We start from the raw sequence: 22,377 nt of genomic DNA on the forward strand, positions 1-22,377 counted from the left end.
TGTACATTTGTCTCCTAACCACTAGCAATCCCTGCGAAGGCCACACCAATTGTCCACATGGGGGCGCTACAGCGACAGGATTTGCATTTCTGCTTATTTCTATTGAACTGTTAATGATAAAATTGAGATTTGTTACTTATCTAATGCATTGGCCCATGCCAAATTCAAATCCATGTAGAACTTCATCCTATCTCTTTCCGCTTTTGCGTATTTTATAGGAGTCTAAAAACATGACATTTCGTTAACCTCCTTGGATTTTCAACCAACCTATGTAAATCTGATATCATTCAAATCAGGAGACAGTCCTGGTATACAATTATTCAAAAAATCCTAAACTTTCTATAAGGTACGGCGACCAGCCACATCCAGACCATACAGGTGCCACGCCCACTTCAATCAGACAGCTGTATCTCAGGCCTGCCTCAGCCAATCACGACCAAACTTGAATATGTCATCAAGGACGGTAGTGGGTAAGGGCCCTCCAAATTTGGTGCCGATTGGTCAAACGGGGGCGCTACAGCAATGCAATATGTGTCTCTAAACCTGCAAAACCAGTGAAAGTGACATTTATCTCATTTCTGTTCAAGTCTCATATTACTGGTAAAAATCCTTTGTACTGCAAGTTCTGTGAGTCATGCCAAATCAAGATATATGTATTGCATAATAACAGTCATCTGCATTCCCTTGTGATATTTAAAAACGGATTAAATGAAATATTCCTATAACTTTAACAATCTACACCCCATGTAAGTGATTCTGGTGTCAAGTCAATCAAGACACTGCCGTCAGGGATGATTATTAAAAAATACCTGACCTTTCTGTATAATATGGCCACCAGCCACACCCAACCTGCATCGTTTATAAGCCGATTTCAATCAAACAGCTAAATCTCAGGCAAGCTTCATCCAATCCTCACGAAATTTGATCCACTTATGTAGCACTGGTCTACAGACATACCCTCAAACTTTGATGCCGATCGGTCAAACGGGGGTGCTATGGCCACTATCTGTATACTCCTAAGATCCACCTTAGGTCAAACAGCTAAATCTCAGGCTTGCTTCATCCAATCCTCACAAAATTTCACCCACTAATGTAGCACTGGCCCACAGACAGACCCTCCAACTTTGATGTCGATCGGTCAAACGGGGGCGCTATGGCGACTGTTCATATGTGTCTAAGAGCAAACTTGGCTGAGAAGGCCTAAACATATTGAATAGAATTTATCCATGGAGCGCAGGCTCCACCTGCTGGCCAAACCATTTCAATTCCTATTTCAATCAAACAGCTAAATCTCAGGCACTCTTCATCCGATTCTCACCAAATTTTACCCACTAATGTAGCACGGCCTCCCACAGAGACCCACCAACTTTGGTGCCGATCAGTCAAACAGGGGCGCTACAGCCACTGTTCATATGCCATCATCCCAAACCATATATTCAGTCAAGCTCAGGCACTTCACCAGACAGATCTACATTGGTGATATTTCTCCTAAGCAGATGCAATTACATTTTCCTCCTGTTTCTCATCCACCCTTTTTCTTATCCTAACTAAACATTTCTACTGTAACATCAACATGTCAGATCTCATGCTATTGTAGTACTGTTTCCTACTTTCTGACTATTTAATTGCATTGGCCAGCAATTACAGTCTCTATTTCATGTCCTATTATTATTGAACTTTTCATTTTATGCCATTGAACTTTTCATTTTATGCTGTGTACTCCATGTCTACCCACTTATTCTGTCCATTAGCTTCTCATGCTATCGTAGTAGTATTTCCTACTTTCTGACTATTTAAATGCATTGCCCAGCAGTTACGGTCTCTATTTTATGTCCTATTATTATTGAACTTTTCATTTTATTCCATGTACTCCATTTCTACCCACTTATTCTTTCCATTAGCTTTGGAACCGCTTATCACTGCTTGCAGTTATATTTATGTTTATGATTTAAGTTCTGCATTTCAAGTATGTTTAAATACCTTATTTATGAAGGATGGCATAACATTGCGTTCTTAGTGCAGTCAGCCCATGCTAAGTCGGCTGCAGAGCTATTGTGCTAACTCATTTAAATATTGTTTAAATATAAAAGGCTGTTAATTTATCATTCCGGAACGAGATAATTGCTGTTATTTGGCGGTGTGTGATGTTTACCGGGAGTTCAATTTGGTTGTTGCAGAACCACACGTATATCCCCACGAAAGCAAGTTGCTCTTGTTAATAAAGGCTGGTGGAACGACGGACTGATGCATTCTGACCGATGCACACTCAGGGCTCATAACGCCATAAGCAAGCAACATTAATAGGCGGCACCTCCTTCTTCACAAGTCCCTCTAATGATTAAAATGCATCAGCAGCTGCAAAGCTATTCACAATCGGACGTGCCATCATCACCCACCTTCACACACAGACTGGGGAGCCCCTTTCAGTCCAGGCAGGAGACCAACACTGAGTCCCGATAAGTGCCAGGCGATGCACGCTCCGGTTAGTACTGAGTTCTCCCCCTTCCTTTAGGCCACTTAAAAAAAAAAATTGGTTCTCGTCCCCTCCCGACCCGCCGAAATGCCTCCGACCCGAATTTTTTTTAAATTTTTATTTCGTAAAAATCGCATGGAAAACGCCCAAGAATGACGAAATTTGAATTTCCCGTGCATTCCACATCGACGATTGTCGATTCGGAACCACTCGGGAACCCTCGGCGCAGATGCCGTTTTCCAGCCATTTTGTTTACACTTACTTTGAGTGGGGAAATTCTCGGATGTTTTCAAGAGGGTCCAGCTGCAGAAGACTGTAGAGTGGAACTCCACAGGAAATATGTCAGCTCCACAGGAAACACGTGATCTTTAAGAACGTAAAGTGGGGCTAATCTTTACGCCGTAAAATGGAGCTCCACAGGAAACACGCCATCTACACTGTGTTTGTACCAAGAGAGAGTCTGGACTAAGTCTTCGAACCTGAAGTAAGTTAAGCGACGCGACAAACATATAAAAATAATATCGTGTGCACACAATATTTGAGTCTAACGTTATGTTGCTTGACGAGCTGTTTTAGCACTTGTCATATAGAGCTGGCTTTCCATGAAAACGTTTAATGTTTACTTTAAAAAAAAATGTATTTTTGCTCGTTTTGCTGCAAAGTCTTATTAACCATCTGACAGTTACGTGTATTTAGTTAGAAGCCGTAGGCGCAGTAATCCTTACACTTTGTATTGTGTTTTCTGATATTACAGTTGCCATTACATTAAAAGGAACATTGTTTTATAAACCAAATTGTAAACATGGATCCCCGTTTAAAAGCGGCTTTGCTTTTTCAAGGTATGTTGCATCCGATTTCATGCGCAGTGAGTTTGTTGATTTTTACTACATATTTTCGATAATCTTTATAACAAATTCTTTTAATAATTTCACCAACATGACAAGTAGATAGTAATAAGCATTGTTTTTAATAAACATCGTTTGTTGATCTCTGTGGTTTGTCTCAGGTTTTCAGTTTATTTTAGAGGCTTTTAATATTTTACTTAGACCTTTTTCATATGCATGCTATCAGTATGGAATAAATTGCTTAAATATAATTTCATTCAGTTGATTTATACTAGTATATTTTTGCTTACAGACAAAATTATACGGCGGTGCACACTACCATGCCGGGACAAGGTACATTGTCACCCGGACTTGGCTTCCTCCCTACAACTGTGAGCCACTTCAATCCCTTCCTGTAAGTACAAATTTTCCTGGGTGATTATTATTTAGAACTAGTGTAAGAGTACTTCATGTAAAATATTGATCTCCATTTCAGAATGATGCAGAGAGGAAGGACATTATTGTGTTCCCACTATGGACTCCTGGGCATTTTTAGCTTTGTGTATGTAGGAGCACATCAATACCATACAATACACGTAACCGAATAAAAGCCCAAAAGTCTGAGGATGTTAGGATTTTAAGATTTTATTGTAATTGTGTCAGTTACATCTTGGTACAGCTTTAATTTACGCATTTTAAGCCATGGGCAACTACTGTGAATCATTGACTGACTGTTATTGCAATGGCATTGCTTAACACCTTGAGTAACTGTCTCTTAGGTGATGAAGCCAGGTATAAAAGAAATGTTCTTTCTCGACTCATGATGTGCTAAGAAAAGGACATGATTTGGTGGCCACCAATATGTCACTCTTGAGGTCAATTTTCTGTTTATGTTAGTGTGCAGGAACCTGTTCAGTGTTCCAGGTTAAGTACATTTTAGATCACGTTCTGATCTATTTTGTGTTCAGCATGTCTTCAGTTTATTCAGTGAATTCACATGCTTACTTGACAGACCTGTACTGTGGAGTACAGCCTTTTGATTAAAAGGTGATACATCAGATGTTAAATCAGATATTTAAATAATAGTATTAAAATACCTATAAGATGAGTTCTGACAGTAGAATTGGTTTATCCGATATAGTTACCAAATTATGTCATTAAATTGTCGTTATAATTGGGCAGTGCAGTTCAGTCTGAATAAATGTGTCAGCTAAATGCTGTAAATGTTAAAATATGATGAAACAGAAATTACAGAACTTCTGTAGAGGTTGATCAAGACTAAGCATATGAATGTACTTTCGGGTCAGTCCATGCCAAATCAACCAGGGGCTCCATGGGCATCATTCCTGGTTTTGATGAAAACTTGGTATTTAAAATTTGATCCTTATAGAGAACACTGGAAATTCCCCAAGTTTTATTGAAAAATTCTGATGCAGTCCAAAGTTATGGCCCTTTCAAATTTGGGTGCCACGCCCCTTTTTTGCACTCACGAATCACGCATGTAATTTGTAAGGGTTTTCAAGAGACCATATGTTCGCTTCTAAGCATGCTAGAGAGCTGAAAATTGCTCTCCTGGTATACTTTTCCCTGCTCTTTCAGAATCTGGCATTAAAATTAAGCTCACGGGAAGCACTTCAAAGCTATGGACTTGCAAACATCAGTTTTTGGTTCACTTTGGACTGCATCTGAATTTTTCAATAAAACTTGGGGAATTTTCAGTGTTCTCTATAAGGATCAAAATACCAAGTTTTCATCAAAATCAGGAATGATGCGCATGGAACTTTTCTGGACATTGGTTGATTTGGCACGGACTGACCCTTTCACATTTTGCTAATTGTGTACAGGCTGTGTTTTTAAGCCTGTTTATAAAGAGCATGCTGCTGCAGCATTAACAGTTAACAGTTGTTAACAATTAATACTTTATTTGTACTAGCAGTAAAGGTGGACCTTCATTAACGACGTCACTTCCTTGTTTAGGGCCTCGTTAGCATTCAACGGATTTGTTCGTTTAGTTAGAATGAGTAATGGCAGCAGAAGAGCTTGCAGTAAATATTTCTGCCTTAGCAGATGACATGGAAATTAATCGGGTATCAGCAGTAGATGCGTTTGATAGGTCGTTTGTGTTGTCACAGAGGGTAGAGGAACTTACAATCTTAACTGGACTTGATACGAGAAGGGTGCAAACTAATGTAGCTCATGCGTTACATCAAGTCACGCAGTTGGTTACACGCAGATTGGGGAGACATGCCATCGAGATGCCTGTGGTGGCCATTGAGGGCACAAGGAAGTGACGTCGTTAATGAAGGTCCACCTTGATGAGCGGTCTGACAGTTGGGAATTGCAAATTGAGTTTTCTCCCGAACATGCAATGCAATTCCCGGGGACGCCATTGCCATTTGAATAAAGAGGCAACAAGCCCATGGTAATACGAAATGCAATTCAGTGATTTGTTATTCTATTTGTTATTCAAAATATTTTTAAATGAATTAAGGATTTCATAAGCACTTTGCACATTGAAATGCCGATTGCAGAATGTATTTTCAAATTACATGCACAGATTAAATATTGAAATGACAAATGCGTGCTCTGATTGAATATTGAATTGACAATTGCCAAATGAATTTCCATTTGAGTAAAGAGGCAAAAAGCCCATGGCAAAACGAAATGCAATTCAGTGAATTGTCATTCTATTTTTTATTCAAAACATTATGAAATTAATTAAGGATTGCATAAGCACTTTGCACATTGAATTGCCGATTGCAAAATATATTTTCAAATTACATGCACAGATTAAATATTGAAATGAGAAATGCATGCTCTGATTGAATATTGAATTGACAATTGCAAAATGAATTGCCATTTGAATTTTTGTGCTTATAATCTTCCATACTTGTTCAGTCCAAGAGCCGTACGTTTGTATTTGGTTAACGTTTGCTCCCTTAACTGTAATCCTTTATTATGTTTATGATTTAAGTTCTGCATTTTAAGTATGTTTAAATACCTTATTTATGAAGGATGGCATAACATTGCGTTCTTAGTGCAGTCAGCCCATGCTAAGTCGGCTGCAGAGCTATTGTGCTAACTCATTTAAATATTGTTTAAATATAAAAGGCTGTTAATTTATCATTCCGGAACGAGATAATTGCTGTTATTTGGCGGTGTGTGATGTTTACCGGGAGTTCAATTTGGTTGTTGCAGAACCACACGTATATCCCCACGAAAGCAAGTTGCTCTTGTTAATAAAGGCTGGTGGAACGACGGACTGATGCATTCTGACCGATGCACACTCAGGGCTCATAACGCCATAAGCAAGCAACATTAATAGGCGGCACCTCCTTCTTCACAAGTCCCTCTAATGATTAAAATGCATCAGCAGCTGCAAAGCTATTCACAATCGGACGTGCCATCATCACCCACCTTCACACACAGACTGGGGAGCCCCTTTCAGTCCAGGCAGGAGACCAACACTGAGTCCCGATAAGTGCCAGGCGATGCACGCTCCGGTTAGTACTGAGTTCTCCCCCTTCCTTTAGGCCACTTAAAAAAAAAAATTGGTTCTCGTCCCCTCCCGACCCGCCGAAATGCCTCCGACCCAAATTTTTTTTAAATTTTTATTTCGTAAAAATCGCATGGAAAACGCCCAAGAATGACGAAATTTGAATTTCCCGTGCATTCCACATCGACGATTGTCGATTCGGAACCACTCGGGAACCCTCGGCGCAGATGCCGTTTTCCAGCCATTTTGTTTACACTTACTTTGAGTGGGGAAATTCTCGGATGTTTTCAAGAGGGTCCAGCTGCAGAAGACTGTAGAGTGGAACTCCACAGGAAATATGTCAGCTCCACAGGAAACACGTGATCTTTAAGAACGTAAAGTGGGGCTAATCTTTACGCCGTAAAATGGAGCTCCACAGGAAACACGCCATCTACACTGTGTTTGTACCAAGAGAGAGTCTGGACTAAGTCTTCGAACCTGAAGTAAGTTAAGCGACGCGACAAACATATAAAAATAATATCGTGTGCACACAATATTTGAGTCTAACGTTATGTTGCTTGACGAGCTGTTTTAGCACTTGTCATATAGAGCTGGCTTTCCATGAAAACGTTTAATGTTTACTTTAAAAAAAAATGTATTTTTGCTCGTTTTGCTGCAAAGTCTTATTAACCATCTGACAGTTACGTGTATTTAGTTAGAAGCCGTAGGCGCAGTAATCCTTACACTTTGTATTGTGTTTTCTGATATTACAGTTGCCATTACATTAAAAGGAACATTGTTTTATAAACCAAATTGTAAACATGGATCCCCGTTTAAAAGCGGCTTTGCTTTTTCAAGGTATGTTGCATCCGATTTCATGCGCAGTGAGTTTGTTGATTTTTACTACATATTTTCGATAATCTTTATAACAAATTCTTTTAATAATTTCACCAACATGACAAGTAGATAGTAATAAGCATTGTTTTTAATAAACATCGTTTGTTGATCTCTGTGGTTTGTCTCAGGTTTTCAGTTTATTTTAGAGGCTTTTAATATTTTACTTAGACCTTTTTCATATGCATGCTATCAGTATGGAATAAATTGCTTAAATATAATTTCATTCAGTTGATTTATACTAGTATATTTTTGCTTACAGACAAAATTATACGGCGGTGCACACTACCATGCCGGGACAAGGTACATTGTCACCCGGACTTGGCTTCCTCCCTACAACTGTGAGCCACTTCAATCCCTTCCTGTAAGTACAAATTTTCCTGGGTGATTATTATTTAGAACTAGTGTAAGAGTACTTCATGTAAAATATTGATCTCCATTTCAGAATGATGCAGAGAGGAAGGACATTATTGTGTTCCCACTATGGACTCCTGGGCATTTTTAGCTTTGTGTATGTAGGAGCACATCAATACCATACAATACACTTAACCGAATAAAAGCCCAAAAGTCTGAGGATGTTAGGATTTTAAGATTTTATTGTAATTGTGTCAGTTACATCTTGGTACAGCTTTAATTTACGCATTTTAAGCCATGGGCAACTACTGTGAATCATTGACTGACTGTTATTGCAATGGCATTGCTTAACACCTTGAGTAACTGTCTCTTAGGTGATGAAGCCAGGTATAAAAGAAATGTTCTTTCTCGACTCATGATGTGCTAAGAAAAGGACATGATTTGGTGGCCACCAATATGTGTCACTCTTGAGGTCAATTTTCTGTTTATGTTAGTGTGCAGGAACCTGTTCAGTGTTCCAGGTTAAGTACATTTTAGATCACGTTCTGATCTATTTTGTGTTCAGCATGTCTTCAGTTTATTCAGTGAATTCACATGCTTACTTGACAGACCTGTACTGTGGAGTACAGCCTTTTGATTAAAAGGTGATACATCAGATGTTAAATCAGATATTTAAATAATAGTATTAAAATACCTAGAAGATGAGTTCTGACAGTAGAATTGGTTTATCCGATATAGTTACCAAATTATGTCATTAAATTGTCGTTATAATTGGGCAGTGCAGTTCAGTCTGAATAAATGTGTCAGCTAAATGCTGTAAATGTTAAAATATGATTGTTCTGCCCTCTGCGTCAAAAGCCTTGCTTGACTCGGCAGTCAGATAACGTTTCCCAAAAGACAACAGACTCAGACGTTAATGTTTATCCTTTACTGTTGCTTATGGAATGACGTAAAACTGCAAAATATACAAATTACAGAATGGTAAGTATACAAAAATAATAATATGTACACATACAAGCACAACTGGGACCTGCTTCACTAAATCATAAAGGTAATACAATCATTTAAATAAAGAATAAAGTTATATATCCAACATGTAAATTAACATGTATATAACGTATATATATGTAGACATAAGTAAAATAATAATTGTACAATGTATACATACCGAATGTGCCTTCAAATCAACTTAAATCAGGGAGCGATAACAGCCATGACCATGTGCTCTTTGGTATTACTGCTAGACTCACATTTTTAACGTCATCAAACAAGGACACTAACGCTAAGTGTAGTACCAATCTTTGTCCAGAAGGTGGCACTAAACTGCAACTCTATACAAGGTTAAATGTGACTATCTCAATAGAACAGCACACTCCCCGTCTGGTATTCTAAAAATACCAAACTCTCTCTTCCTTTCAATTTTTAACATCCTGTTTAGGATCGTCATGGAGGAGTAGTATCATCTCATTAATTGGTCTGAGAAACAATTTGGGACCATCTTTCCCAATGATCCTCACTTGTACTTTCCTGACTCGTCCATCCTGACCAGGGTAAGTTTCCGTTATGATACCCAAGGGCCAGTCATTCCGTTTGGACTGAGAGTCTTTGAGCAGGACTATACATCCTTTGGAGACGTTGGGTTGTTGATGTTGCCACTTCCGCCTGTACTGTAGTGTAGCGAGGTACTGTTTACGCCATCTGTCCCAAAACATACTTGCAAGGCTTTGAACCATACGCCACTGTTGTTTGTATAGACCAGGCTTCTCAAAATTCCCAGGAGGAAGTAAGTCGGTACCAGACTTTTGGGTAAGTAATGTTGCTGGTGTTAAGATGAAAGGATCCGCCGGATCAGTCGACACAGGTATCAAAGGTCTGTTGTTTATAATGGCAGTGACTTCGGCCATAAAGGTGGAAAGTACCTCATGAGTGAGTTTGGAGGACGTCGTCTGAAGGAGCATAGAATCCAAGATCTTACGAGTGAGTCCAATCATCCTTTCCCACGCGCCACCCATATGCGATGAATGGGGAGGGTTGAATGTCCACACGCACCCCTGATCTGACAGGAAACGTTCCACTGCCTTTTCATCCACATTAGAAGATATCTGTAGATCTTTACAAGCTCCAATGAAATTAGTTCCTCTATCTGAGCGAATCTGTTTCACTGGACCCCGGATTGCCAAGAACCTCCTTAAGGCATTAATAAAGCTAGAAGTACTCAGAGATTCAATCACCTCTATGTGAATGGCCCTGATACTTAGACACGTGAATAACACTGCCCATCTTTTATTTTCTGCTATGCCACCTCTTGTTTTTCGAGCAGACACTGACCAGGGCCCGAACACATCTATTCCCACATGTGTGAAAGGAGGCTCTGCACTGAGTCTGTCTTTGGGCAGATCTGCCATCTTTTGAGTTTCACAACCCCGCCTGAGTCTACGACATACAACACAGGAATGGATGAGACTGCTCACCCGTCTTTTACCTCCTATTATCCAATAGCCGGCAGATCTTATCGCACCCTCTGTAAGGTGACGACCTTGGTGATGAGTTTGCTCATGAAAGTGTCGTATCAGGAGTAAGGCTACATGGCTCTTACCAGGTATGATGAGGGGCCTCTTTTCTCCAGAGCTTAAATCGGCATTGAGCAGACGACCACCAATCCTTAAGAGACCACTTTCATCCACGAAAGGGTCTAGTTTCTGAAGCGTGCTAGTTTTTGGAAGCGATTTGTTCTGTTTCAGACACTGCAACTCTTCAGCGTACATTTCCCGTTGTATGGCTTTCACAACAACAACTTTGCTCTGATGTATTGTGTCAGTACTCAGGGGCAACTCACAACGGTGCCAACCCTTGCACGTTGGAGTGCTGCTGTTCGGGTCCTGCTTGTAAGAGCATGCAATGTGAATCAACTTGCCTATAGCTCTGATCAAACGACTCCAATCAGAAAATCGTTCAAAGCGTTTTGAGACAGTGGTGTTCAACACTGTTACATGTGTACGAATTTCTACATCCTGCTCAGGATCGACAAGTGCATAGGGAGCTTTAGCGACAGTCTCTGTCTTTGGTCGATGCAAAAATGCAGGTCCACTGAACCAGATTGTGTTTTGCAACTTCATGGGTGCTATGGGCCGTGTTGCAATATCCGCAGGGTTATGCTCTGAACTTACATAATGCCACTGATCTGGAGTAGTGCTTCTCCGAATTCTCTGTATTAGGTTGCTCACATAGACATGAAATCTGCGTTCCTCATTGTAGATATAGCCAAGAACAACTCGACTATCTGTGTAGAAGTTTATCTTGTCAAACTTAACAGCAATCTCCTCAGTAATGGTTTCCATTATGTTCACAGCCAACACTGCCGCACATAATTCCAGTCGCGGTATAGTGAGCTCTGGTCGTGGAGCTAACCTTGCTTTGCCTGCGATGAACCCTATATGACAGTTACCATCTGAGTCAACTGTTTTTAGGTAAGCGACTGCTGCAATTATTTTCTCTGAAGCATCAGAAAACACAGAGAGCTCTGTGAATTTGGCATCTGACAGTGATGTTGATCCATAACTTCTTGGCACTTGCACATGTTGCAAATCTTGCAGAGAGTTTTTCCATGACTCCCATAGCTCTTGATTGCTCACAGGCAAGGGTGAATCCCAGTCAGTAAAGTTTCCGGTCAATTCCCTCAATAGTACTTTGCCTTGAACTGTAACAGGAGCTACGAATCCTAACGGATCGTACAAGCTGTTTATCACCGAAAGCAGTCCACGTCTAGTACAAGGTTTCTTATCATTCTGAACTTGGAAGTTGAAACAATCCGTATCCAAATTCCAAAGTAGGCCAAGACTGCGCTGCGTGGGAAGTGAATTGACGCCTATATCCAGATCCTTTAATGCGTTGGCATAATCCTCAGACGGAAACGCTCTCATGACTTCCTTACTGTTTGAAGCCAACTTATGCAACTTCAAATTGGAATTGGCCAGCATGTCCTGTGTCCGTTTTAGCAAGCTGATGGCCATTTCTGGAGTGGCTAAGGATTTCAGTCCATCATCCATATAGAAGTCTTGCTCTACGAACTGTCTGACATCTTGTCCGAACTCCTTTTCTCCTGCTTGAGCTGCACGTCGAAGACAGTAAATGGCCACTGCTGGAGATGGGCTGTTGCCAAATACATGTACCTTCATACGGTATTCGGCGGGTTCATTCTCTGGGTTATTCTCACGAAACCAAAGGAACCTGAGGTAGTCCCTATCTGCAGGTCGAACTTTGAAGCAGTAGAACATTTGTTTTATGTCTACCATGAAAGCGACTGGGTCTTTGCGGAATCGCATGAGAACTCCAAGGAGACTATTATTGAGGTCTGGACCTGACAAAAGAACCCCATTTAATGAGACGCCTTTATATTGAGCACTTGAGTCAAAGACTACTCGAATCTGGGATGGCTTTCTGGGATGGTAAACTCCAAAAGAAGGCAAATACCAACACTGTTCTTTAGGACTGACCGGAGCAGCTGTCTCTGCATGATCATTTTGGAATAGACTTTCCATAAAAGCTACAAAGTCCTTTTCCATTTCTGGCTTCTTTCTGAAAGAACGCTTAAGCGCATTAAGACGTTCCACAGCTTGTGGACGGTTGTTTGGTAGATACTGTCTTGGCTGCTTGAATGGGAGTGGGGCAACCCATGAATTTTCATCATCTTGGTAGACTTCACTGTCCATAATCTGGAGAAATAGTTTGTCCTCGATAGATAGAGCTACTTTCTCATCATCTTTTGTTCTCTGAAATACATCCCATTCCTTTAGACCTTGAATGCTCTCCCTGAACCGAGGCTCAGAAGGTGACACCTTCTGCGATTTCTCCTTTATGTTAAAATTATTAGGACATGGATAAAAATGCGTACACTGTCCATTTTCCAGAATGTTGGTGTGATAAGCTTGGACAAAGTTAGGTTTGTGAATTTTCCCAAGGCACATATCCCCAATAATTACCCACCCTAAGTCCAACTTTTGGGCGAAGGGGGCATTTGGTGGACCATTTACTTGTTTATGGGCTTTGTGGACCCTGATAATGTCTCTGCCTAATAGCAGAAGAATCGGAGCATGATGGTCAGGCCGTGGAATGTACCTTGCAAGATGTCTTAAGTGCCTGTGCCTACTGATCACTTCTGGACTGGGAATTTCCGAGCGATTGTCTGGAATTTCATTGCACTCTAGAAGCACAGGTAAGGGTAAGACTACGCTTCCATCAAAAGATTCCACTTGAAAGCCTTGAGCTAGTCTGCCTTCAGTTACCATCGTACCTGCACATGTTTTGAGGGTATAGGCTATGTTACATTCTGTAATATCAAACAAATCGAAGAATTCTGGTCTTGCGAGTGACCTGTTGCTTTGGTCATCTAGTATAACATATGCTTTGACCGCTTTCTCTGGATGATTTTCAGGATAGACTTTCACAAGACAAACCTTTGAGCAAGAACGTGGAAGTTGACTATTTCCACATACCTCTGTACAAGCTGAAGATACCTCTGGTACCACAGGAATGTCTTCATTCATTGTTTGAATCTCCACTCCCGGGTGTTTTGGAACAGTCGCCCATGGTGCTAGGCCTGGATGAAGCGCTGCTATGTGGGTAGTGCTTCCACATTCTGAACATTTAATGACTTCGTCGCAGTTCTTTGCCATGTGTGAAATGGAGCTGCAACATTTGAAGCATATGCCTTGCTGTTTGAGCAACAATTTTCTCTGTTCCATAGATTTCATCCGGAATCCTCTACATCTGGACAGAGGATGGGGCTTCTCATGCAAAAAGCAATGTTTAGCAGGATTTATCTTATTTTTGGGTTCAGTGGCAGCTGATGAAATCTCAGAAGAGACCTGGGTTTTGTGTGTCGCAACAGCTCTGGGAAAAACTGATTTATTTAACTGTTTGTTTGGTCTGCGTGACTCTTCCTGCACAGTTGTAAGGGAGAAACTTGGATCATTGCGCATTTTTGCTTGCTGGCATACAAAATCTACTAAGAACTCGAAAGGTGGAAAAGAAACACTATAGTCCTCTTTGTATTTAGATCCCACTGTCAGCCACTTCTCTTGTAAGTTAAATGGCAGTTTTTGTATAATTGGATTTACGCCTCGTGCTGTATCTAGATAAGAAAGACCCATCAGATCCCCATCCTGCATAGCTGCTTGAATCTCCATAAGCAAATCTCCCAGCTCACGCAATCTGCAATTGTCTCTGTTTGATATTTTTGGGAAATTCTCCAGTTTCCTGAAGAGAGAACTTTCTACCATTTCCGGTGAGCCGTATGTTTCATAAAGCCTTTTCCAGATAAGTTTGAGCCCTTGTGCTGGGTAGTTAATGTGGACAGCTCTGATGCGTCTTGCCTGCTCAGCTGACTCACATCCCAGCCATCTTACCAGCAAGTCCATTTCTTCGCTTGGAGAAAGGTCAAGGTCTTTAGTAACATTCAAGAATGATGCTCTCCATGCTCTGAAGTTCTCTGGTTGATCGTTAAACTGTGTAAGGCCAGTAGACACTAATTCACGTCTTGCAATGAACCTGACCACATCAGACATTTGATTATTTGCATACAAGTGAGTACTTGGTGTTGTTTGAAAATAGTCATGTGGTACCTGTCTGTCTCTGCTCCTCTCTCCACTATCTTGACCTGCTGCAGCATATGTGTGAGGAACATCCTTTGGTGGCTGTGGGAATGCCTTACGTCGACTAGGGAGTGTAAGAGGCATACCAATAGACTGAGAAAAGGCAGGGTTCTGTATGCTCTCCACATTAACAGCCTGAAAACTGGATGGTGTGGCATATAAAGCACTCTGGCCTTCCTGCGGCACATAGAATGGAGTAGACTGTGATTGTTGCTTTCCTGAAACCCTTTTGTCCTTGTTATCATAAAACGGGCCATCCAGGACTGGCATCTCAGCTTCCTCAACATCAACTATCTGTTTTAATATGTAATCTTGCGTGCGTTCTGTTGCATCCTCTGTAGATAGTTCCATTAAACTGGATTTTCTTGTGTTTCCTAATTCTGCAGCTGTTTCTAAAGCCTCTGCCTTCGCTTGTATAGCAGCAGCTCTCTTCTCCAGTTGTAAAGCTTTTAATGAAGCCTCAAGTTGCGCTTGTTGTATTTTTAGCTCACTTTCTCTTCCAGCAAAAGCTATCTCCGCCTTAGTTGCTTCAGCCTCTGCTCTAGCCATTACAGCAGCCGTGATTACCGCTGCCGAGCCACGTGAGTAATGTGACGAACATGATGCCTTCGATGCCCGCTTCCGTGATCCAGACTTGGAGCTTGGATCAGACATTGTTGACAGACGCTCATGAGCTGACGTGCTCCCCGCCGTGGAGTCATAAACCGGAAGTTGATCGCTAAAGACATTCGTTTTACTGTTCTGCCCTCTGCGTCAAAAGCCTTGCTTGACTCGGCAGTCAGATAACGTTTCCCAAAAGACAACAGACTCAGACGTTAATGTTTATCCTTTACTGTTGCTTATGGAATGACGTAAAACTGCAAAATATACAAATTACAGAATGGTAAGTATACAAAAATAATAATATGTACACATACAAGCACAACTGGGACCTGCTTCACTAAATCATAAAGGTAATACAATCATTTAAATAAAGAATAAAGTTATATATCCAACATGTAAATTAACATGTATATAACGTATATATATGTAGACATAAGTAAAATAATAATTGTACAATGTATACATACCGAATGTGCCTTCAAATCAACTTAAATCAGGGAGCGATAACAGCCATGACCATGTGCTCTTTGGTATTACTGCTAGACTCACATTTTTAACGTCATCAAACAAGGACACTAACGCTAAGTGTAGTACCAATCTTTGTCCAGAAGGTGGCACTAAACTGCAACTCTATACAAGGTTAAATGTGACTATCTCAATAGAACAGCACAATGATGAAACAGAAATTACAGAACTTCTGTAGAGGTTGATCAAGACTAAGCATATGAATGTACTTTCGGGTCAGTCCATGCCAAATCAACCAGGGGCTCCATGGGCATCATTCCTGGTTTTGATGAAAACTTGGTATTTAAAATTTGATCCTTATAGAGAACACTGGAAATTCCCCAAGTTTTATTGAAAAATTCTGATGCAGTCCAAAGTTATGGCCCTTTCAAATTTGGGTGCCACGCCCCTTTTTTGCACTCACGAATCACGCATGTAATTTGTAAGGGTTTTCAAGAGACCATATGTTCGCTTCTAAGCATGCTAGAGAGCTGAAAATTGCTCTCCTGGTATACTTTTCCCTGCTCTTTCAGAATCTGGCATTAAAATTAAGCTCACGGGAAGCACTTCAAAGCTATGGACTTGCAAACATCAGTTTTTGGTTCACTTTGGACTGCATCTGAATTTTTCAATAAAACTTGGGGAATTTTCAGTGTTCTCTATAAGGATCAAAATACCAAGTTTTCATCAAAATCAGGAATGATGCGCATGGAACTTTTCTGGACATTGGTTGATTTGGCACGGACTGACCCTTTCACATTTTGCTAATTGTGTACAGGCTGTGTTTTTAAGCCTGTTTATAAAGAGCATGCTGCTGCAGCATTAACAGTTAACAGTTGTTAACAATTAATACTTTATTTGTACTAGCAGTAAAGGTGGACCTTCATTAACGACGTCACTTCCTTGTTTAGGGCCTCGTTAGCATTCAACGGATTTGTTCGTTTAGTTAGAATGAGTAATGGCAGCAGAAGAGCTTGCAGTAAATATTTCTGCCTTAGCAGATGACATGGAAATTAATCGGGTATCAGCAGTAGATGCGTTTGATAGGTCGTTTGTGTTGTCACAGAGGGTAGAGGAACTTACAATCTTAACTGGACTTGATACGAGAAGGGTGCAAACTAATGTAGCTCAGGCGTTACATCAAGTCACGCAGTTGGTTACACGCAGATTGGGGAGACATGCCATCGAGATACCTGTGGTGGCCATTGAGGGCACAAGGAAGTGACGTCGTTAATGAAGGTCCACCTTGATGAGCGGTCTGACAGTTGGGAATTGCAAATTGAGTTTTCTCCCGAACATGCAATGCAATTCCCGGGGACGCCATTGCCATTTGAATAAAGAGGCAACAAGCCCATGGTAATACGAAATGCAATTCAGTGATTTGTTATTCTATTTGTTATTCAAAATATTTTTAAATGAATTAAGGATTTCATAAGCACTTTGCACATTGAATTGCCGATTGCAAAATATATTTTCAAATTACATGCACAGATTAAATATTGAAATGACAAATGCGTGCTCTGATTGAATATTGAATTGACAATTGCCAAATGAATTTCCATTTGAGTAAAGAGGCAAAAAGCCCATGGCAAAACGAAATGCAATTCAGTGAATTGTCATTCTATTTTTTATTCAAAACATTATGAAATTAATTAAGGATTGCATAAGCACTTTGCACATTGAATTGCCGATTGCAAAATATATTTTCAAATTACATGCACAGATTAAATATTGAAATGACAAATGCATGCTCTGATTGAATATTGAATTGACAATTGCAAAATGAATTGCCATTTGAATTTTTGTGCTTATAATCTTCCATACTTGTTCAGTCCAAGAGCCGTACGTTTGTATTTGGTTAACGTTTGCTCCCTTAACTGTAATCCTTTATTATGTTTATGATTTAAGTTCTGCATTTTAAGTATGTTTAAATACCTTATTTATGAAGGATGGCATAACATTGCGTTCTTAGTGCAGTCAGCCCATGCTAAGTCGGCTGCAGAGCTATTGTGCTAACTCATTTAAATATTGTTTAAATATAAAAGGCTGTTAATTTATCATTCCGGAACGAGATAATTGCTGTTATTTGGCGGTGTGTGATGTTTACCGGGAGTTCAATTTGGTTGTTGCAGAACCACACGTATATCCCCACGAAAGCAAGTTGCTCTTGTTAATAAAGGCTGGTGGAACGACGGACTGATGCATTCTGACCGATGCACACTCAGGGCTCATAACGCCATAAGCAAGCAACATTAATAGGCGGCACCTCCTTCTTCACAAGTCCCTCTAATGATTAAAATGCATCAGCAGCTGCAAAGCTATTCACAATCGGACGTGCCATCATCACCCACCTTCACACACAGACTGGGGAGCCCCTTTCAATCCAGGCAGGAGACCAACACTGAGTCCCGATAAGTGCCAGGCGATGCACGCTCCGGTTAGTACTGAGTTCTCCCCCTTCCTTTAGGCCACTTAAAAAAAAAAATTGGTTCTCGTCCCCTCCCGACCCGCCGAAATGCCTCCGACCCGAATTTTTTTTAAATTTTTATTTCGTAAAAATCGCATGGAAAACGCCCAAGAATGACGAAATTTGAATTTCCCGTGCATTCCACATCGACGATTGTCGATTCGGAACCACTCGGGAACCCTCGGCGCAGATGCCGTTTTCCAGCCATTTTGTTTACACTTACTTTGAGTGGGGAAATTCTCGGATGTTTTCAAGAGGGTCCAGCTGCAGAAGACTGTAGAGTGGAACTCCACAGGAAATATGTCAGCTCCACAGGAAACACGTGATCTTTAAGAACGTAAAGTGGGGCTAATCTTTACGCCGTAAAATGGAGCTCCACAGGAAACACGCCATCTACACTGTGTTTGTACCAAGAGAGAGTCTGGACTAAGTCTTCGAACCTGAAGTAAGTTAAGCGACGCGACAAACATATAAAAATAATATCGTGTGCACACAATATTTGAGTCTAACGTTATGTTGCTTGACGAGCTGTTTTAGCACTTGTCATATAGAGCAGGCTTTCCATGAAAACGTTTAATGTTTACTTTAAAAAAAAAATGTATTTTTGCTCGTTTTGCTGCAGTCTTATTAACCATCTGACAGTTACGTGTATTTAGTTAGAAGCCGTAGGCGCAGTAATCCTTACACTTTGTATTGTGTTTTCTGATATTACAGTTGCCATTACATTAAAAGGAACATTGTTATATAAACCAAATTGTAAACATGGATCCCCGTTTAAAAGCGGCTTTGCTTTTTCAAGGTATGTTGCATCCGATTTCATGCGCAGTGAGTTTGTTGATTTTTACTACATATTTTCGATAATCTTTATAACAAATTCTTTTAATAATTTCACCAACATGACAAGTAGATAGTAATAAGCATTGTTTTTTGTTAGGTTGAAGAAACTGTTATTAATCATTTTGTTATCACTCCTGTATGATCAGCAATGAATGTAAATATGTATATATATTATTTTGTTTTCCCCTAGCCTCATACTTTAGATTATATTAATAATAGCATTCCCACCTTAGCAAAACCAGAACTTTCTCTCACCTCCCTATTCTGCATGACTCTTGCGCCTCCCACTGACTATAAATAAAGGAGTCAAGGGGAACCACCCTTTGTAACACATTCTGCTGTAGTTTGCATTGCAGAGAGTGTGGGTACCCTTGCAAGTAAAACTGTAACCTGTGTGTGTCTCATAAATGTGGAGTTGGGGTGGAAACGCCGGGCGCTTTCCCCAACATAGAATTTGGTCCTTCGAGCCGGATCCGAGGAACCCCGAAGACGTCTCCAGTACGCCGAGAGAAGCGACACCGAAGTCTGTCGACAGCCACTCGAAGTCGGGTGCAAGAAAGACCTGTGATGTGAATTCGTCATCAGGCCGGTGGTTAGAACTGCGCTCGACGTCTGGTGATGTCTGAAGGACCTCGGTGACGGAACAGAGAGCACACTATACAGGTGAGAAACACGGCACCTAAGTGAATAGGTGGCCAAGTGAGAGATACGGCACCTAAATAAGTAGGTGGCCAAGACATGCATGTGGTTGAGGTTAGCCGAAATTAACCGGGAGAGAAAGTAGGCGTTATTGGAAATATATATATTGATGTATGTGGATGTGTTTTTATAGGTTTTAGATTAACCTACACGATCCACCCTAAAAGCAACAACATACTGGTGACTGAAGGATAAAGGACGGGTTTCATCCCTGAAAACTAACACCGCTGCTCTAATAGTGAACAGTAGAAGGCCGTGTTGGTGTCCTCCTGAGGTCTCATGCCAGGGACTTGCTTTTAGGATTTTTTATTTTTTGTAGTGTATTCAATAAAAGGTAACAATGGGAAAAAATCAGAGTAAACAAATCAAATTAGAGGGAGATGAGAAGTTTATGGAAGGATATAAACCAGGATCAGGACAAATAAGTAGTCAGAGATGGAGGAAAAAACATGGGTTTGAAGGAAAACTCCATACTCCAGACATATTAAAGTTACAGGGAAACTTAAAACTGGAGATGTTACAGACTACCAATAATAAAAAAGGCCAAGATAGAAAAAAGGAATACGTTTTCTCTGATGCATGGTTAGAACAGAGTAAACTAAGAGATAATAAGAGACAACAGAAAAAGGGAAATAAGGAGAAAAAACTGCAGGTGGCTTTAATCACACTAGACGAAGAAACGGCAGCAAGACCTTCTGCCCCTCCAGCTCCTCCACCGCCCCCACAAATTCCGGTGCCTGCACCGGCGCTGGTTCCAGCCACAGATAGACAAGAAGCAGGGGGGGGGGGGTGGAACCATCTCGCATGTTAACTCGAGGGTCTGATCCCTCTCTATATCCTGTAAAAGATTTGGCCACAGCTAAAGTACAATGGCATCCAAAAAATAACACAGAACAAGAGGAGGTAGAATGGCAGTGTCCCCTCGTAGAAGTGGCAAACCCAAATCGAGGGCCAAATAATGCAGGACCCGAAACTATGTTAGTATATAGACCCTGGACCGCTGAGGATAGAACAGCGGCTTTAAAAGGAATACCCCCGGTTGAAGAAGGGGTACCCGAGTTTTGGACTGCCATCCTAGAATTACAAAGTAGTTTTCATTTGAACGGCAGGGAAATGTACCGATGCCTAAGACAGTTGTTTACCCATAAATGGGGACGTGTGGCAGGCGACTTCACTGGACACGGTGCCAATAATGATGAAGTCTTAGCACATGACTCGCAGGAACTCATACAAGCATTACGAGACTTGCGAAACAGGGTAGAGACAGCCTTCGTAAGACGCGCAGATTATGGGCGAATAGCGCAGTGCAAACAAAAAGATGGAGAGGAACCTGAGGATTTTATGGATAGGATGCGAGTGGTGTTCAGGGGAAATTCAGGAATTCCTCACGACGAGGAAGACGGAGGAGTGTATCAGCAACAATTAAAACGAGCTTTTGTCGCAGGCCTAAAGCCTGAATTGCGAAAATATCTCGACAAACATTGGGTACATCAGAATACTGGCTCAGTCCAACAAGCCTTAGAATATGCCCAACACGCACAGAAAGCGCAGAAACAGCAAAAGACAGATACAATATTCAGCGCCTCTGACGTGGTAGCGCTAGTGCAAACGATCCCTCGGGGACGCGGGGGATTCAGAGGTAGAGGAAGAGGAAGATTTAGAGGCCGAGGAAGATTTAGAAATAAACAAACAGGAGGGTTTTCACAGGAAACAGAGTGTTGGACATGCGGGAAACCTGGACATTTAAGCAGGGACTGCAGGTCAGGGAAGCGACCATTTAATCCAAACTCCACCGAAAATGACCAATGACCCTCCTCGGAGACCCCTGTTGCCGACACTATCCGAGGTGAAACAGAGGTCATTTTAAGGGAAGAACCGGAGGTTACCTTACAAGACCTCCTGGATGAGGAAATAGATTTGCAAGCAGTATGTCAGCTATTAGCAGAAAGGCAGTGGGGAACTTTGCCAAGTCGGAAATTAATCATAAATGGCAAAGTATACGAATGCCTGTGTGATACTGGAGCCTGTAGGACTGTCCTAACCTCCAGTCCTCCTGAAGTCACATACTCCTCATCTGTCATAAATATAAAAACAGCAGGAGGCCAAACAGACAGTCATCAGCTAACAAACCCAGTTGCAGTAAAAGATAAGGAAACTGGGATTGAATGTCAAGCACAAGTGTTAATAAGCCCTTCTTGCCCTGTCAATCTGTTAGGCCGTGACCTTATGGTACAGATGGGCATTAGTGTAGTTGCCACAAACTCTGGCATGAAGGCAATCATAAATGAGGAAGCCTATGTTGTGCAAGGAACCGGAGCACCACAATATTACTGGTCACTGGACCTAGGGGGAACTGCACAGACACGAGAATTGTTGCGAAAAACTAGAGAAAAGCAGTCCCCTAAACAAACCCAGTTCATGCCTGACGATGCCTTACACGTCACTATGTGGTACAAAGGCACCCCAGGACCAGATTATGCCTATGACAAAACGTTTCATGCCCTCCAAGACACTTGTATTACCTTACAACATTTGTATGTTAACTCCACTACTGGCTTTTCTGCTGCCTCAGTCATCTTATCTAATAAACAACAGGC

General features: G+C 41.1%; 2 protein-coding genes and 1 long non-coding RNA gene across 12 annotated transcripts in view; 1 reads left to right on the forward strand and 2 right to left on the reverse strand.

The window, feature by feature from the left end:
• The window catches only part of LOC125745807 (uncharacterized), a 260,830-nt gene that overhangs the window by 127,911 nt on the left and 110,542 nt on the right, over nucleotides 1-22,377 (reverse strand). The window lies entirely within an intron of this gene.
• LOC125745818 (uncharacterized) overlaps nucleotides 2,550-22,377 on the forward strand; it is a 32,455-nt gene continuing 12,627 nt past the window's right edge. For 2 of the 6 annotated variants that reach the window (XR_007398776.1, XR_007398770.1), the window contains exons 1-3: nucleotides 2,550-2,957; nucleotides 3,228-3,312; nucleotides 3,611-3,712. This is a non-coding gene — a long non-coding RNA (uncharacterized LOC125745818). Of the gene's footprint in view, nucleotides 2,958-3,227; nucleotides 3,313-3,610; nucleotides 3,713-7,046; nucleotides 7,276-7,545; nucleotides 7,631-7,928; nucleotides 8,031-18,218; nucleotides 18,690-22,377 lie in introns of those variants that run through there. The other 4 variants (XR_007398773.1, XR_007398774.1, XR_007398772.1 and 1 more) reach the window with 4 other exon arrangements.
• Nucleotides 8,795-22,377, reverse strand: part of LOC125745795 (uncharacterized) — a 201,294-nt gene continuing 187,711 nt past the window's right edge. The window contains exons 3-4 of one of the 4 annotated variants that reach the window (XM_049019001.1): nucleotides 13,513-15,527; nucleotides 8,795-8,975 (exon numbers count right to left, since the gene is read on the reverse strand). In XM_049019001.1, coding sequence (XP_048874958.1) covers nucleotides 8,958-8,975; nucleotides 13,513-15,324 — 1,830 coding nt within the window. In that variant the 5' untranslated portion in view covers nucleotides 15,325-15,527 and the 3' untranslated portion in view covers nucleotides 8,795-8,957. The other 3 variants (XR_007398754.1, XM_049019000.1, XM_049018998.1) reach the window with 3 other exon arrangements.

This window comes from Brienomyrus brachyistius, chromosome 7 (assembly GCF_023856365.1).
Source record: "Brienomyrus brachyistius isolate T26 chromosome 7, BBRACH_0.4, whole genome shotgun sequence".
NCBI classification, from domain to species: domain Eukaryota; kingdom Metazoa; phylum Chordata; class Actinopteri; order Osteoglossiformes; family Mormyridae; genus Brienomyrus; species Brienomyrus brachyistius.